This window comes from Danio rerio, chromosome 20 (genome assembly GCF_052040795.2).
Source record: "Danio rerio strain M-AB ecotype USA chromosome 20, GRCz13ab, whole genome shotgun sequence".
NCBI classification, from domain to species: Eukaryota; Metazoa; Chordata; class Actinopteri; order Cypriniformes; family Danionidae; genus Danio; species Danio rerio.
The window spans coordinates 33,188,071-33,204,879 of NC_141040.1; the positions used below are offsets into that span (position 1 = coordinate 33,188,071).

At 34.7% G+C, this 16,809-nt stretch overlaps 3 protein-coding genes across 7 annotated transcripts in view; 2 read left to right on the forward strand and 1 right to left on the reverse strand.

Annotated features, from left to right (window-relative positions):
• The window catches only part of LOC147839360 (uncharacterized), a 963,858-nt gene that overhangs the window by 841,855 nt on the left and 105,194 nt on the right, over positions 1–16,809 (forward strand). The gene's annotated exons all lie outside the window — the stretch shown is intronic.
• Positions 111–16,613, reverse strand: chrm5b (cholinergic receptor, muscarinic 5b). 2 transcript variants are annotated; one of them, XM_087297286.1, is made up of 2 exons: positions 16,125–16,613; positions 111–4,457 (listed from the first exon to the last, which is right to left on the reverse strand). In XM_087297286.1, exon 2 carries the CDS (start codon positions 4,377–4,379, stop codon positions 2,862–2,864), a length of 1,518 nt encoding a protein of 505 aa, XP_087153412.1. In that variant the 5' UTR covers positions 4,380–4,457; positions 16,125–16,613; the 3' UTR covers positions 111–2,861. The 2 variants fall into 2 exon arrangements, with proteins under 2 accessions (XP_087153412.1, NP_001025331.2); NM_001030160.3 differs by lacking the exon at positions 16,125–16,613 and having other exon boundaries at positions 2,862–4,368.
• The window catches only part of aven (apoptosis and caspase activation inhibitor), a 37,043-nt gene continuing 26,284 nt past the window's right edge, over positions 6,051–16,809 (forward strand). For 3 of the 4 annotated variants that reach the window (XR_015518016.1, XR_015518017.1, XM_087297847.1), the window contains exons 1-2: positions 6,062–6,317; positions 7,389–7,566. Coding sequence is in view for 2 of the 4 variants with exons in the window: in XM_087297847.1 (XP_087153973.1) it covers positions 6,132–6,317; positions 7,389–7,566 (364 nt within the window). In the remaining 2 variants the exon portion in view is untranslated. 4 annotated transcript variants of the gene reach the window in all.

Consider the following 16,809-nt stretch of genomic DNA (forward strand, 5'->3'; position numbering starts at 1 on the left):
GTGTTGAAATTACCTTTAGGATTCCTGCATATACAGTACTCTATTATTGTAAAATGTAGTTTAAAGACATCAGTTTAACATGGAAAAACATGTCAATTATTTGCCTTACATTAGTCTTAAAACATTTATTTCACACATCACATTAAATTGTACATCACTAAAACAGAACGGGTATAGACGTATTAAACAGAATGAGTGGAAAACAGTCAGGCAACAAATATAAACGTGCTTCTGTAATATCTGTTAATGTTCAAGTGAGTTCAGATCTGATTTGTGGCACCACAAAGATAAGATTTGTTTTATTTAATATGGACCAGTCAGTGCGCTCTTTGTGATTAATTGTTGTAGAAATGTAAAATGTGCGTTGAATGTACATGAGTAATGTGGGAATTTCTGCACCTCCAGAATGAAACTACAATCATTTGAGTGTCTTTTTACAGAAGTGATCGTTTTCCAGCTCCATAATCTGAAGATCTGTGTCTGGTTCTGCAGATGAGATCCTTTGCTTTGCACAGCTGATATTTCACCGTTTTGGTTTCTATGCATGCAGTGCCACTGACATGATGGGGTGTACAATACATGATATTAAAAATTGCTTTATCACAAAAGGTTAACCTGGTAATAAACACTTTGTTCTTGTTATCTATGATTTCACAGTCCATATTTTTCTTTATTGTCCTTATATTTCTAAAAACATTTCACAATACTAAATCCACACTGTTATGTAAACATGTTAATATAAAAAAAAGTAATTAAAAGCTAAATCAAAAGTTCTTTTTAAAACATTAGCACATTATTTTACAGTCCAGTTCTGATTGTAATGTACTTTTTACACAATGGGCTATATGCACAGCTAACTTCTGGTGATAGTTTATTGTGACTATTTTCAATTTCATAAGGTTCCTTTAACACAATCAACATTGCAATGTGATTACAATACATTCAGTTAAATAGACTTAAGCATTCATTTAATTTGAAAGACTTTAACTGCTAGTGCCGTCAGTACCAGCAGGCTAGTGGAGAAACTCCATTGAGGGTAAAACTAACTCATATTTTTAATGCAATGCTTTCTGTCCATTCTGAGACCCGTTTCATTTTGTATATCCATCAGGCAGTGAAGATCACTGATTTGTAAAGAAATCAGATCTTAAACATGGCAATTTTATAATGGAAAGTGCTGAGGCTGCCTGGCTGAAATTAAAAGTCTGTGCATATACTCCATTACTGCGTAAAAACTAGCCATTAAACCTTCCTAAACCTTACCTTAAGCCAGTTACTTTATTTTATCCAGTACATTGTACAGCATGTGAGGGAATGTGCTGTAACATAAAGCACAACACAGTTTGGCATTATGAACAAAGTGTCTGCATAAACGTTTTCTTCAGGCTCGTAGCCAGGGGGTTTCGGGTGGTACGAAAGACACCCCTCCCCCCACTGCTATATTGGCTGCTGTATTTTAGCTTATTTGTCCCATTTATGCTGCCATGTGAAAATAAACAATAGAAGAAGGCTTTTAGACAAATCTAATTTTTAATTATTCAAGTGGACAAATTCTGACTGAGAAAATGAGCTGACCAGTTTATTACTGCCTGTTTCTGTTTTTCATTTAAAACAAGTTTTAAACCGATTCCAAATTGTTTTTGGTTGTTTAAATTATGGATGATAATAAATTAGTATTTTAAAAATAAGCATTTTTTTATTTTCAAAATTAGTAATTTACAATTCTAAGCTTATTGCATTATTCATATTTAAAATTGATTAATTTCTAAATAAACACTTTGTGGTAAAATAGTAGCCTGGTAAGCACTTTGACTAAAATGTAGGAAATTTTTTGTTGCATTAAAAAATATGGTTATGATCACCATCCAACAAGCTAATCCAGCAAAAATTAGTGCTTAAAATGTCACTAAAATGCAGCACTTGAGCCACATAATTTAATAGAAAATTAAGTGAATAACTGCAAAAAGGTTCAGTTTTTGAGGGAAAAAAAGAACCACCTCTTTCAATAGGCTGGCTACGGGCCTAAATATATTGTGTATTCGATTTCTTGACAAAATAAATGTGCCTGAAAATTGCAGTTGGAATGTAAATCTAATTATGACTAACTTTAAAGGGGTTGTTCACCTAAAAATGAAGATTTACTCACCTTTAAGTGGTTCCAAACTTTCACGAGTTTCTTTATTTCTGCTGAACACAAAAGAAGATATTTTGAAGAATGTCAGAAACTGGTAGCCATCCATAGTATGAACAATATATTTGTTTTTCCTACTGTGAATGCCATAAGATACCAGTTTTTTAACATTTTCAACATATCTTTTGTGTTCAGTAGAATAAAAAACTCAGACTTGACAAGTGAAGTGTGAGTAAATAATGACACAATTTTCAGTTTTGGGTGAACTATACCTTTAACTTTTGAAGTTAAGATCAATTTTTGTTGTAAACCACAGGTGTCAAAGCTAGCTCCTGGAGGGCCGCAGCTCTGCAGTTTAGTTCCAACACTGCTTCAACACACTTACCTGTAGGTTTTAAGCAAGCTCGAAGGACTCAATTAGTTTGGTCAGATGTGTTTAATTAGGGTTAAAGCTAAACTGTGCAGAGCTGCGGCCCTCCAGGAACTGGATTTGACACCTGTGTCGAAAACTCTTATGCTCCCTAAGAAGTGTGTCTAAAATACTTTGTTCAAACACTGCCTGCGAAGGATACAAATCAGCTGCCTGATTCAGATACAGCCAATGAATAAACACAAGAAATATGGTCACATATTTGATAAGAAACAATATAGCGATATGGTTTGTGACACCGTATGCACAAGATACACTAAAACATATAGAATTGTACCCATATATTTGTGTGTTCATAACTTAATGGTTTGGACCACCCCAGTACAGCTTCTCCTCTCCCCTATTCTTCTTCCACTTGCAGAGGATTAACATCCAAAAGGTCTTCTGGAAGGTCTTGTTGCATAAGGCGTAGCACATGGGGTTGACGGTGCTGTTGACGTAGCAGAGCCAGTAGCCCAGCTGCCAGAGGGATGTTGGGATGCAGTTGGAACAGAAGGTGGAGATGAGCACCATGATGTTGTATGGTGTCCAAGTAAGAAGAAAGGCTAGAAGGATGGCACTAAGAGTCTGAGCTGCTTTCTTCTCCTTGATGAGAACCATTCTTTTACGTTTGGTCATCTGGATCTTAAGGTTTGGGTCTTCTGGTTTGGTAGAAGAGGATGTGGAGGAAGGAGCCTGTTGGTCTGAGGACTGATCCGGGTTTGCTCTCTCACTCTCACTATTACCTTGCAAAACAGTGATGTCGCTAATGATTGGCTTGAATTTGTATGACAAGCACTTTTTATTGTTCGTTTGTGAGCATTTTGCAACATCACTTAGATATTTGCTATCTTCGTAGCAGACCAGCTGTCCGTTCTTACTGACTGGTGGTTCCTGGTTCTTGAAGGATTCTCTCGGCGTTGACTCTGAGACTGACCGGTCATCGTCCTCGGATGAGGTGTAACTGTTCAGGGTGGTGACCTGCTCAGATTTTGTCCACAAGTCATCAGACTGCAATGTTGTCCGAGTTACGTAACTCTGGTTGGACGAAGACCATGATGCTTGAGTCCCGTCTCTCTTGTTTTTAAAGCTAAAGCATCGAAGGATTGGTTTTCGTACTTTAGGGCCGTCCTGGCTGTCCAGCGATGGATATCCCTGAAGTTCCGCTAAATTCTTAGTGCGTTTTTCTGTTTCTTTGTAGATTTTGCAATATAGTATGGTCATGATGGATACTGGGACATAAAAGGCCGCTATGGCTGTCCCAAATGTAATTATGGGTTCTGAGAAAAACTGGATTTGGCACTGGTCAAGAGGAACTTTCCTCTCTCCAACAAAGTACTGCCAGCACAGAATGGGTGGAGCCCACAATATAAACGATATCAACCAGGCCATGCCAATCATGATCCCTGCCCGCTTCGGGGTTCGTTTAGCCCTGTAGGTAAGCGGCCTTGTAATGGAGAAGTATCTATCAAAGCTGATGACCAGCAAGTTCATCACTGATGCATTGCTTGCAACGTAATCAAGTGCCAACCACAGATCACATGCTGTATTCCCTAAAGACCAGTATCCCATGAGAATGTAGCACGTGTAGAGGTTCATAGAGAACACACCGATAATCAGGTCTGCGAAAGCTAAACTGAGTAAGTAGTAATTGTTGACGGTCTTCAGTTGGCTGTTGACTTTGAAGGAGAGCATCACTAAAACGTTCCCCACTATTGTGATGAGACTCACAATGGCTGATACTGTGGCAATGGTTATGACCTCCAGCAGACTGTATGGGACAGGCGGGATGGCAGATACATTTCCCCTCACAGTAATGTTTTTTATATCCATGTCCATCCTGAGACTGCTGACTGGTTAGTAAAGTCTGGAGCACAGTTTCACAGTATTCTTCATGCTCACTTGGCAATGGACAAGCTGAAAATAGAGAATAAACATGATTCAAAAAGAGAAACATAAATGTGTGTGTTTTATTGACAACTGTAAACCAGTGGCAAGGCCCAAATTGTAATATGAGTGGACCTTGGTTTTGGGTTAAAAGAAAATCTCTTTTGTGTAGCCTAATATGAAGATTTTAAAGTAAATGATTAAGTATTGTGATATTGGAGGTCCTACATTCCCAGCTCTACAACGTCAATGTTTTTCCTTATGTTGTTAATTATTAAAAGGAAGTATTTTTACTTTTAGGACCATTAAGATATTTTGTAGCACAGTAGGTAACGCTCTCGCCTCACAGCAAAGAAGGTCGCTGGTTTGAGCCTCGGCTGGGTCAGTTGGCATTTCTGTGTGGAGTTTGCATGTTCTCCTCGTGTTGGCATCGGTTGGGTCCATTTGTTTCTCCACCAAAAAATCCATTCATAAAATCAGGTCTTTATTTTTAGAACTTGTCATCTCAAATCCCTCATCTATTTCTTATTAGAACAAACTTTTTGATGATGTTAAATGGTCGTATGTTTGGTTATTCCCCCAGATCTTTTTTTTTTTTAACAAAGGAAGTTAAAGAAATATCTTTAAAAATGATTCATAGATTTCATCCAGTGTAACAATTTTTACAGAAATTCAAAAATGACATTGACGTCTCTTGCTCTTTCTGTGAGACTACTCCTGAGTCTGTTGTTCACTTTTTTTGGGAAGTCCTTTTGTTAAATCTTTCTGGTCAGATGTAAAGTCTCTAATTTTCCAAAAGGTTTCTGGTGATTTTTCTTTAAGGCATATTATTTTGGGGTTTTATATGAAAGAAAATCTTTTTGTATAAACATTTTATTTATTGGAAAGTTTTTTTTATACATAAATGTAAATAAACTCAACGGAGGCCAAATTTTGTATTTTTAAAATGAGAATTGGATCTCTATTTAAGAACCATCACAGAGTCTTATACAAAGAAAGCAATTAAAATTTATATTAAAAAGTGCTTCATTTAATATTCTACATTAATTTGTATTATTTTTATGTGCTCTCTTTTATTTATTTTTTTGTTTCTCCTGTTTGTTTCTCTTGTCTTTCTTTTGCTTTATATTTCTTTAAACATGTCACATTTCTCGCAAAAAAAGTAATATTTGTATTGTTTGTACTATACTTCTGTTTGTCTTTCTATCTGTTGTTATTGCCTGTTGTTATTGCAATAAAAAAGGTGTTTCCCAGTGATGGGTTGCAGCTGGAAGAGCATCCACTGCATAAAAATATGCTGGATAAATTGGCGGTTTATTACCCTGTGGCAACCCCAGATTAATAAAGGTACTAAACTGAAAAAAAGAATGAATGAATGCAGTAAACTGAGTTTTTGCAATTTCTTTATTCACATTATAATTAGACTACTGCTTAATTCTATCGCCAATAAATAATGAAAAAAGCCCATCCTAACACATTAAGATCTCACATGTTCCAAAAACTGGTCCTATTACTTCTTATACTCGTATGTTTCCCCAGATCTACCAACTTGGATTGTATATCTGCTGCTGCGTTCATGATTAGGCGGAACTAGTGAACGCGCGGAACGTTTATCCATTCAAGGGGGAGCTATTAAATGTGACCCATGTTTTGAAGTTACACCATTACAGTCTCGGCATTAGTTTTATTCTTTCATTTTCCTTCATGGAGAGCGCACATAACAGCCGTGGACGCGGTGGTCACTGGAAAAGAGGAGGTGGCGGTGATGCTGGAGAGCACAGGGGACGCGGAAGAGGAGGACACCAGCATCGGGGAAGAGGAAAACGGGATCACCGTAGAGGAAGAGGACGAGAACACGGTCCTCCTGCAGACTTCAGAGACTTTCGACGAGTGAGTAACATCAATAAAATAAATCACATCACACTGACAATTGTTTTGTTGTCAAAGTTAGCTATAGTTTAACCCATGATAGTCCGCCATTGGTATAAAATATATGAGTGATACTGCTTAAAAATGCCTCTAACTATTTTTTTTTAATAAACTAAACTCATTTAGAGAGACTCACAATGCTGGACTGTTAATTTACTAATGAATAGGTACATATTTAGTGTTGTTATTCTAGTAACATGACTGTACTGTACAGTAATATATTTTCGTCTTGGCAATAAGTTATTAACAAAGGAATTTATCATTTAGCAAAGCGACTTAAATGAGAACAATACGAGTAATTGAGTAATCAAACCAGGAATCGAACAAAACATTGTGTCAATATACATTTAATAATACGAAGTAAAAAGACATAACAGGTATTACAAATTTATTTATCTTTTTATTTTTGCTTTGTTTGAAAAGATCTGCCTGCTATATGGTGTCCGCAAGGGTCTTAAAAGTCTTAAAATGTCTTAAATTTCAAAAACAAAATTTTAGGCCTTAAAAGTCTTAAAATCAATGAAATATTGTGTTGTGGGTCTGAAATCATTTCAAACAGGTCTTAATTTCCCAACACCCGATCACCAATAATCCATCTCAAAACTTTTTTGTATGTATATTCAAGTTTTCTTTTATTGCAAAGAGATATTGCTGTGATATTTTTTCCAAAATAAATTTCCTAATCAACCAAAGAAAACTAAAGCAACACATCCCTTTACACACCATCTTCCATTAATGCAAAAAATAAACTAAGTAACCACGCCATTAGATAAAAACTTTTTGTGTTAAATCTAAGTCTAAAATTGAACTCATAATGGTCTTAAAAGGGTCTTAAAACGTCTCAAGTTTGATTTGAAAAAACCTGCAGAAACCCTGGTGCTACTATTACTACAATTAAGCTTGTCAACAATTTTGAAATATTTCTGCATTAATAACTATTAAAAAAAATTAAGTGGATCTTCTGCATGTGAGCATTCATATTCCTAATTTTGCCAATGCTTCCTTCTCATACTTTTTCTGATTACTTTCCAGAATCAAGATGAGCCTGATGACAAGGAAAACGTTGAGGACATGGAGGAGGACAACACTTTCAATAGACGAAAGCTTGAGTCCAACTGGGACCGTTATAAGGAATCGGAAAAAGAAGAAATGAACGAAGATGTTCCTGCACAGAGAGGCACAGACTATCACGTCCTCCTCACATCAGCTGGTAAGACCTGAATGTTCACTTAAATCTGTGTTATTTTTCTTCTCATGTCTCTGATACAGTACTTTGGTATTACAATGATTGTATTAATCCGCTGCCCTTCGATGTAGTTTTTTGATACTAAATTAGAAATTCTACTAAGTTTCTGTTGCATGGTTTAATCTTATTTGAAAAGGAGAGTTCAGCATTCTTCCAAATAGCGCAGTCAGGGATTATTAATATTTACAGGCTTTATTATTTTCTGCCTAAGAAAAAAATTAGCTGTAAGACCTTTTTCAGGCTGTCATCAGGGTCTTAAAAAGTCTTAAAGTGTTGAATTTCAAAAACATTTCCTTAAGACATCTTAAACTCACTGAAATATTGTCTTGTAGTTCTTAAATTATTTTAAGATTTAAAATAATTAAAAATTATTTTAATTTTCTTTTGTTTATGTACAGCTACCCGGTCGATCCAACACGCATTCAATACATCTCAATAAAATTTTTAGCAAAACTCTATTAGTAATATTATAACAGTATGTTGTGCATACATTTAGTTTATTACTATTTTAAAGAGTTTTTTTTAAGAAAAAAAATTCATGTATGCAGCTAGGGTCTGCTTGATTTGACACATTATTTTAAATATGTGACTAAAATGTACTAAATTTCTTTCTTGATAAGGCAAGTAAATAATTTTTATACTGGTCCATTTACAAAATCTTTAGCGTTTAGCCCTATGGAAGTCTCAAATTTTCAATCTTGATGGTCTTAAAAGGGTCTTAAAAAGTCTTAGATTTGATTGGTGAAACTTGCAGAAATCTTTTTATTTACACTCTCAGAAATAAATGTTTAAAAGAGTACATATTAGTGCTTAATTGATCTACAATAGTCCCTTAAACTTGTATATTAGTACCTAAGGCTCCATATTGTACCTTGAAGGTACATGTTTTATACCTAAAAAGTACAAAAATTGACCTTTTGATAGGGTGGCATTTCAGTGACTGCTTTTGCTCCTGAGAGTGCATTTTTTTAAAGAGTTTTATACTATTACTCATAAGAATGCATTACATTAATCAACAGTGACATTAAAGACTTCAACAAAATGCTACAAAATATGTTTAATAAATTTTAACAAAATATTTCTTAGCAGGAATGTTTTTTTGTTTTTTTTTGTTATTTGAACTTTTTATTGGTTTTCCAATTTGCAAATATTGCAGATGAATATCAAATACAGAGCATTAAGATAAAAATACAGTAAATAAATAAATAATGTCATAAGTTGAGTAAATAAACCAACCCAAAACACATACAAATTAAAAAAGGGTGGGGGTTTCCAATATCATAGCCTTAATTTTTATTTTGTCTCGTTACATGTTTGCTAGCATTGTGGGTCACAGAAATTATGAAATTTTTCACATTTAACAAAATAAATTTCAATCATTCTATGTAAACTGCAGGAAAGTTTTTCAAAAGCTGCTACTCGTCCCAACACTAAGATCCACTCAATGATCGGAGGTCTACTGGAAGATTTCCAGTTTTTGGCAATCACTGATCTGCCTAGTATGATACAGCTTTGTAGAAGCTTGGGCAAAAGTCATACCGTGTCTGCAATATCTTTACAAGGTTTTCATGCAACTCTTTCCAAAAACTTCTGGGCATTGCCTTAATATAAGAAATAGGTCACCTGCTTCTTTTTGGCATCGTCAGCATTTTGGATTTTTTTTGAGCACATGATTATATTTGATTTGATTTTTGAAGGATCATGTCAAAACTGGATTAATAAGGCTCAAAATTAACCTTTGTCGCACATATAAATGACAACTTATTATAAATTCAAACAGGAATAGAATAAAGTTTTCTGTATATAATTTCATCACAATAGAGTAGATGAGACTTTCAGAATAAAAAATAAATTTGCATCCAGCTTTTATATGGTACTCTATACGCAAATCTAGTCTATTAGCAAGTTTTGGTTTAGTTTTTAAAGTTTACGTGAAGGGTAATCAGGAAATGACCATAGCCAGCAAAATAAATGTGCTGTAAAGTGAATACAGTGTACACTTTGTCCAAGGTCAGGTCATTAACACATGTCTAATTATTAAAATTAAACCATTATAAAGGCATTTGTTCCTCAATTGTAATGAGCCTAAAGTGTGGATAAGTACAGGATAAGACTGCATTACACTGTTCCCTTGTGGGATTCGCCTCTCATTTCCCTAATCTGCTTCCTCGAAAGCCACATTGATATTCATGAGATATATTTGTGTCATCTAATTTTATGACAGTGAAGTATTGCAGGATGGCACTGCCTCTTGTGGTACTGCAAAAAAAAGACCATACATCAATTGTGCATATCAGTGCAGTTTTATATTTTGCACGGCAAACACGCTTACCATAAAATATCATGTGTTAGTAGCAATCTGTTTATTGTTGCCAATCTGCTAAAGTTGTACTCCAAACAAAACTGAAGCACTTAATTTGTTTTGCTGCTCTCTACATGCTTTCCTGTGTCATTCCCTGCACATTCACGATTAGTCATCAGAGCTTCAACTCACTGATCCCTGCCAATGTGGGTGTAGTTTGTATCTGTTCTCTGGATTCACAACTTCAGGATTTCTGTAGTACAGCTTGTCCATCAAAATAGTGTGGTTGCAGTGCGCTACTTGGGGTGACCGCCACAAAATAAAGTCGCTGCTTATTATTTGACTTTAAAGTAGTTCAATGCATCAACCAGACTGCTTTTGATGAAGACTTATTTCTGTCTTTCAAATTCAAACCATGAAAACATATCTTTTTCAGGCTACTGTTTGACTTGGCAAGGTGTATAAACATTGTCACACCTCTTGGTCAAATATTACAGTATTATAACTTCAGTTTTATAAATAGAAAGACGGCTGTTCCGGTTTGTTTGGCTCTGTGTGTTTTTCAAAGTTGCCCGGCCTTTGCAGCGCAACACTCTGTCTTTTATCTCATTATGATTCTGCCAGCAGGCTCTGATTAGTGAGTATGGAGGTAACGGACTGATTAGGTATAAAATGAGTGTAATTCAACTTTCACCAGGGAGTGGAACAAAGTAGAGGAGTGTCCTTCTATTACCCTTGAGCTTTCTCACTATGACCAAAATTATAAATGAATCTAGGTTCATCCAATGGGTAATTTACCTAAAAATTAAAACTTTGTCCTCAGTTGGTCCAATGGTCCACAACCAAGAGCCTGGGCACCCTTGGAGTCTCTGCACAGGGGGTCTTCTTTAAGGGATAGTTCACCCAAAAATAAATAAAACCTATAAGCATTGACTGTCAAAGTATTTGTTTTTTCCTATGGATGTCAATGGTTTAGTGTTGTCACGATACTATAATTCAATTCCAATCGGTGCTGAAGTTTTAAAAACATTTGTTTCCCATTAACTTTTAAGCACATTCTTTAACATAGCTGATTTGCTGTTGTGTTCATGTGCTCAACTGAAATGACTGTGATTGGCCGTGAAGGTCATCAGTTCACCAAACTCACTGCTGTTTACTAAGTGTAACCACAGATACAGGGACACTGGAGTGTTTTAAATCTGTTAAGATCAGTTGATTCGTCAGCAGATCACTCATATGTCAGCTTATAAACAAACCAGCTGATCTTTGCGGCTTTTAAACCTTCAAGTGTCTCTGTATCTGTATGTACACTCAGTAAACAGTGGTGAGTACTGTGACCTTCATGGCCAATCACAGTCATTTCTGTTGAGCATGTGAACACAGGGGCAAATCGGCAGTGTTTAAGAACACCATCAAATGTTAGTGGGAAATGGACGTTTTTAAAATTTTAGTACTGATTAGGGCTGCACAATTATTATGTTTGCCATTCTGTCATTGACAACATTATAATGCATTGTTGAATTCTATGCTTGCCGTTCGTCATTGACAACTTTATTTTTTCACACGTAAAATGAAACATTTGTCATTATCAGATTTCCTCCTGCATTAAATTCAACATCATATAGTTATAGTGACACTGTAAAACGTTTATTTTCATGCACAACACTTTGTGTTCGCTATGAAAGAATAAAATCATATCAAATGCTTGTCATAATCATAACTCTAAAATGCGATATAATCATTTAAATGGTGTATGCTGTTTTGGTTTCACTTTCACTGCCGAGTGCGATCATGTCATCATGGCTGCCGTCACTTTGAGAAAAAAACATACATGCACATCATACTTCCCCCGCAGCTCTTAAACGATCTCTCTGTGCAACAAACTGAATGTTATTTACAACTTTATTAGCTTTTATTTACAGCATATGCAGGATATATATCTGTTCACTAAAGTATATGCATTCGCCGCCATGCACGCGTCCTCTCAATAGTAAACAAAGAGCTCACATGTGTTTTCGCTGCTGCAAATACTTCATTACGTTAAGACAGAAATTACATTTATGAGTGAATTACACCTTATAAATGCACTACTTCACATTTTTAATACTATTTCGAGGTGTCCATGTGGCTGGGCAACGTATATAAAACAACGTGAAGACTTGTGCGATCGCCTTTATGGTTTTCTCAAACTTTAAAATATAAGTGGCTGAATTGTAGGGATGCTGGATTAAGATCATGTGGAGGGTCAAATCAAGATCGCACTCTTTTTTTTTTTTTTTTTTTTTTTTTCTCTCTCCGATTAATCATACAACCAGATTGGTATTGAATTCCAGTATCATGACAACACTACAATGGCTCCAGATTTTCATCAGATTTTTTATCAGAATAACTTCCTTTATACATTTTATTTTGGGGTGAATAATCCCTTTAACTTAGATTCACATGACTTTGGTTCTGTCTTTTTAAAGGTGTGATTTCTAGACTTCTAGACCTTAATTTAGACATGCATCTTTGGAAAAATTAAGAGACCACTTGAACATTCTCAGTTCTGATGATTTCTTAGGTATGACTTTGACTAAATTGTTAATATTTGTTTTATTCTAAAAAGGTCTGATAATATTTCCTCCAAATGTAATTCTTTAAAAATGAGCAATTCTGAAAATACTTGGGGAATTCATCAAATGATGGCACAGTTTTCATTTTTGAATGAATTATTACTTTCAAAAAGTTTTTTGCTTGTGTATGCTCACTTTTAATTTTATTTGTTTCCATAATTCCATATACTCTTAATTTCATTTACACAATAAATGCAAATAACAAGAGAAATGGATAGACCAAACATATGAGTTGTCAACTTCATCTTAGCAGGAGCATGCAGCTGTTTGTTGCCCACAGGGAAGTTTAATCCATCAGTTTCACACAGGAAATCCTTATGCACTTCATAGAAAAGTCATTCTGGCTTGTTAACCATTATTTGTCACATGTAGGAACACAGGTGTAGTAATTTTTTTTCCAAATGAAAAAGTATTCCCTAAGAAATAAATCTGCATTCAGCGGCTAAATTGCTATAATTGTGAATGGCATATTATATTCTCTACTTGCGTGTCTTTCAGACCGTTACTGTAAAGAAAACTGCATCTGTCATTTAACCACTTAAAATCTGTTTACCGAGCGGCTTCATACGCTATAGCAAATCTCTGATGCAATCATTTTTGTTGCAAATTACTGTCTCACAGATGGGTAATTTTATTTTGTCTAATCTCACAGCTGATCAGAGATTAATCTGTCAAAACCTCATAACAACATCTTTGAATGTGTGCAGCCTCGTCCAGTGTTTGTTGTCATTGTGGCGGTGAACTTGTTGCCAGAGTCAGGATAAAGCTAAAAGCTAGTTTTGTTGCACTCAGAATGAACCTGAAACTCACACTATTTTGAAGACACATGATGAGTAGGAATGTGGTCATTGCTACCTTGTAGTATCAGGTAATAATGATCTCTTTTAGATGAAACTGATGTAGAGATCCCTGAGGAGGGCACAGTTTCCCGCTGAACATGGCTGAATATTTAAACAGTTTGTAAATGCAGCCATCTTAGCCTTGCATTGATTTATGGTTTCGGTAAGGAGTTGGAATTGTAAGCACAGTTTAGTATATTATATTTGCAGGAACTTTACAAATTAATAGAGCATAAAATGTTTATGTGATATTTAAGAGTTTCTGCAAGTTTTATTGTGCCTTTATGCAAATGTAGGCCTTAAAAAGGTCAAATCTTGAATTCATGATGCCATTGCATTAAATACAAAAAAAAGTCAGCACATAAATAATTGAAATAATTAAAAAAAGTATTTTATTTGAACATTATTGTATTAAGATACATTTACTTGATGCAAATGAGATGAGAGGATTTTTAAAAAAGTTTTTAAGTAAACTAACTTTTCAAGATAATGTATTTTGGACTAATGTATTTTAGATTCTAAAAAGAATCTTTTTAGACATGCATTAGAGAATTTAACAAATGCTGAATAAAAACACACCTTTTCATTGTAATAAGAAACTACAGTAAAAGTAATTTCCATATTTTTTATGATATGAGAAGAGTTATTCAAACTTTAAGCTATTTTCTTGTCAAACAAATTAAAAAGTGAGATCAATAAATTGGTGCATTTTTTCTTTTAAGTGCTAATACAACTCATACTGTGCTCCTTATAAATTCACACTTAAAGAACATACTGCCATATTCTGTTCCCTACTTTTTGTTCTTACTTTTTTAAAATAAATTTTTAAATAAATGTTGTTTTTAATAAATATTTTATTTACATTTTTATTAATCTTCTTTATTAGTCACAGTAAAAATAATAATACCCTGCTTTAATTAATGTTCTGATAAGTTTTATGATTAGTGCTTTGATTGCTAATAAATTACCTTTAATTAAAAAAAAAATTTCCTGAAATGTATATGATTGCTTCTGTTTGTTTCTTTGTTCATTTCACACAAATTACAGCCCAAAATTGGGTCAAATATGGACAAATCCAACATTGGGTAATTATTTTCGGTTGAATTTAAACTTTTTTTATCCAAATATTTGGGTTTGTCCATACTTTAAAAATTGATGGCTTGATGTATCCCAACACTGTGTACAGTGTAGGTAAACATTGTCAGTTTTTTTTGTTGTTGTTTATTTATTTTTGTTAAAGGCATAGGTCCTCTAAAAATAATTTATTCTGTCTTTTATAGTTCCAAACCTTTTTTCTGTGAAACATAAAACAGGATATCGTAAAAAAAAAAGTTTTAAAACTACATAAAACCCTATTGTCTTGCATTCAGATTGGGTGTAACGCATTCCAAAGTAACGCATTACTATAGTCTAATTACATTTGTGAGAAATGCAGTAATGTAACAAATTATAGTTGAAGTCAGAATTATTAGCCCCCTGTTTATTTTTCTTCCCCAATTTCTGTAAATGGAAGAAAGATTTTTTTCAACACCTTTCTAAACATAACAGTTGTAATAACTCATTTCTAATAATGGATGTATTTTGTCTTTGCCATGATGACAGTAAATGGTATTAGGCTAGATATTTTTCAAGACACTTCTATACAGCTTAAAGTGACATTTAAAGGCTTAACTAGGTTAATAGGTTAACTAGGCAGGTTAGGGTAATTAGGCAAGTTATTGTATAACAATGGTTTGTACTGTAGACTATCAAAAAGAAATATAGCTTAAAGGGGCTAATAATTGTGACTTCAAAATGGTTTTTAAAAAAATTAAAAACTTTAAAGCTTTTATTCTTGCAGAAATAAGACATATAAGACTTTCACCAGAAGAAGGAGGGCACTGGCATCCAAAAACCAGCGGCCCAACTCAGCCTAAACAGGCTAAATTGGACTTTTGTGCAGAATCGGGAGTGAAGGTATCTTCTGAATGTGGAGAGAAGCGTTGCTGCCAGTCATTGGGCTGTTCAAGTATTGTTTCTTTTGGGTGCGCATATTGGGAGCGCATATTGCACCCATTTGAAAACCGCGAGTTACGTGACAAGAACTGACCGATCAGCTTCCTGCTTTGGAATATAGACATTTAGATAGACAAATTATCTCAGACAAACACAGAACACCCAAACACTGCAGTGCTTTTCGTACTATGATTGTCAATGGTTACAGGTGTCCAGTTTTCTTCTTTTGTGTTAAAAAAAGACAAATGGGTTTGGAACAAGTGAATGATGAGAGAATTTTTAAGTTTTAGGCGAACTCTTTATATATTTTGAATATGTCAAGCTGCTGTTGTCAATCCATTTTCTTCAGTAAATATTAAATTACTGAAAGAGCTGCAGTTTATTTTGTATTTTTATGGGTGTATTTTATGTTTGAAAGTTACTTCAGAGTAAAGTAATTAGTAATCTGATTACTTTTTACATGAAGTACTTAGTAATGTAATCAGATAACAATTTTTTAGTACTAATTAGTAATTTGTAATCTATTACTTCTTTAATGTAACTTACCCAACACTGCTTGCATTCTATGGAGACGTACAATCATACAGGTTTACAATGAGAAAAACATTACAGTATTTTCTGTTGTGCTTTTCATTTTTAATCATTTAAATTGAAATTAATCATTAATCAGTTAACATCAATTGACATTTTTTTTTTTTTAAATCAAACTTTAATTCAGACAGCTAAATTGCCCAATGGTTACTATAAAATAGGTTTTCATATAGAACTTACTGTTTTCATCTCTCAGCATTGAACTCCATCGACAGATCTTCCTTGGTCCGATTTTTTACCCATCCCAAACCTTTTCTTCTTCGGTCAACTCTCTGGTGTCCAAAATTTTTATTATAATCCTTAAATTGTAGGAATGTCTTCTCCCTTCTTGGATGTTTTTTTTCCAGTTCTCAAGAAAGTCAAAGAAAAAAAGCTTTCTCTCGAGTTATGACCTCAACACCAAAGTCCAAGCCAGTGTTAGTGTAGCATCTCCTGTAATCTCGGAGGTGGAGGATGATGATGATGATGATGGGGAAGTGCTGCTGTTGCCGTTTCTCAGGATGAATATGTGCTGCTGCCTGTGGATGCGCTGACAGACACAGATGTGAATGGCTGGGAGGAGGTCATTCCCACTGGGCTGGGATGATCGTCATGATTTGGGGCAGTGAACAACAGGCAGACGGTGAGAATGGGAGGAGGAAGAGGAGAGGGCTGAAGCTGAGTAGAAATGAGGGGATGAAGAGTGGACCGCTCACACTCACATTGTAGACAGTGGGGGAGTGTGGAAGGGATGGTCTGGTTCTCACTGCTACATAATGGAGGCATTAATTTACTCTCTTTTGACACAGATAGTGTTTGTGTGAGCAAATATGTGGGTGGAGAGCATCGGTTATCTTCAAATACAGAAGAGGGTCGTTTAGTGACT

What these genes read in the sequence shown, in the direction of transcription:
- chrm5b (XM_087297286.1), bottom strand. Translation starts at nt 4,379, where the DNA reads ATGGACATGGATATAAAAAACATTACTGTGAGGGGAAATGTATCTGCC.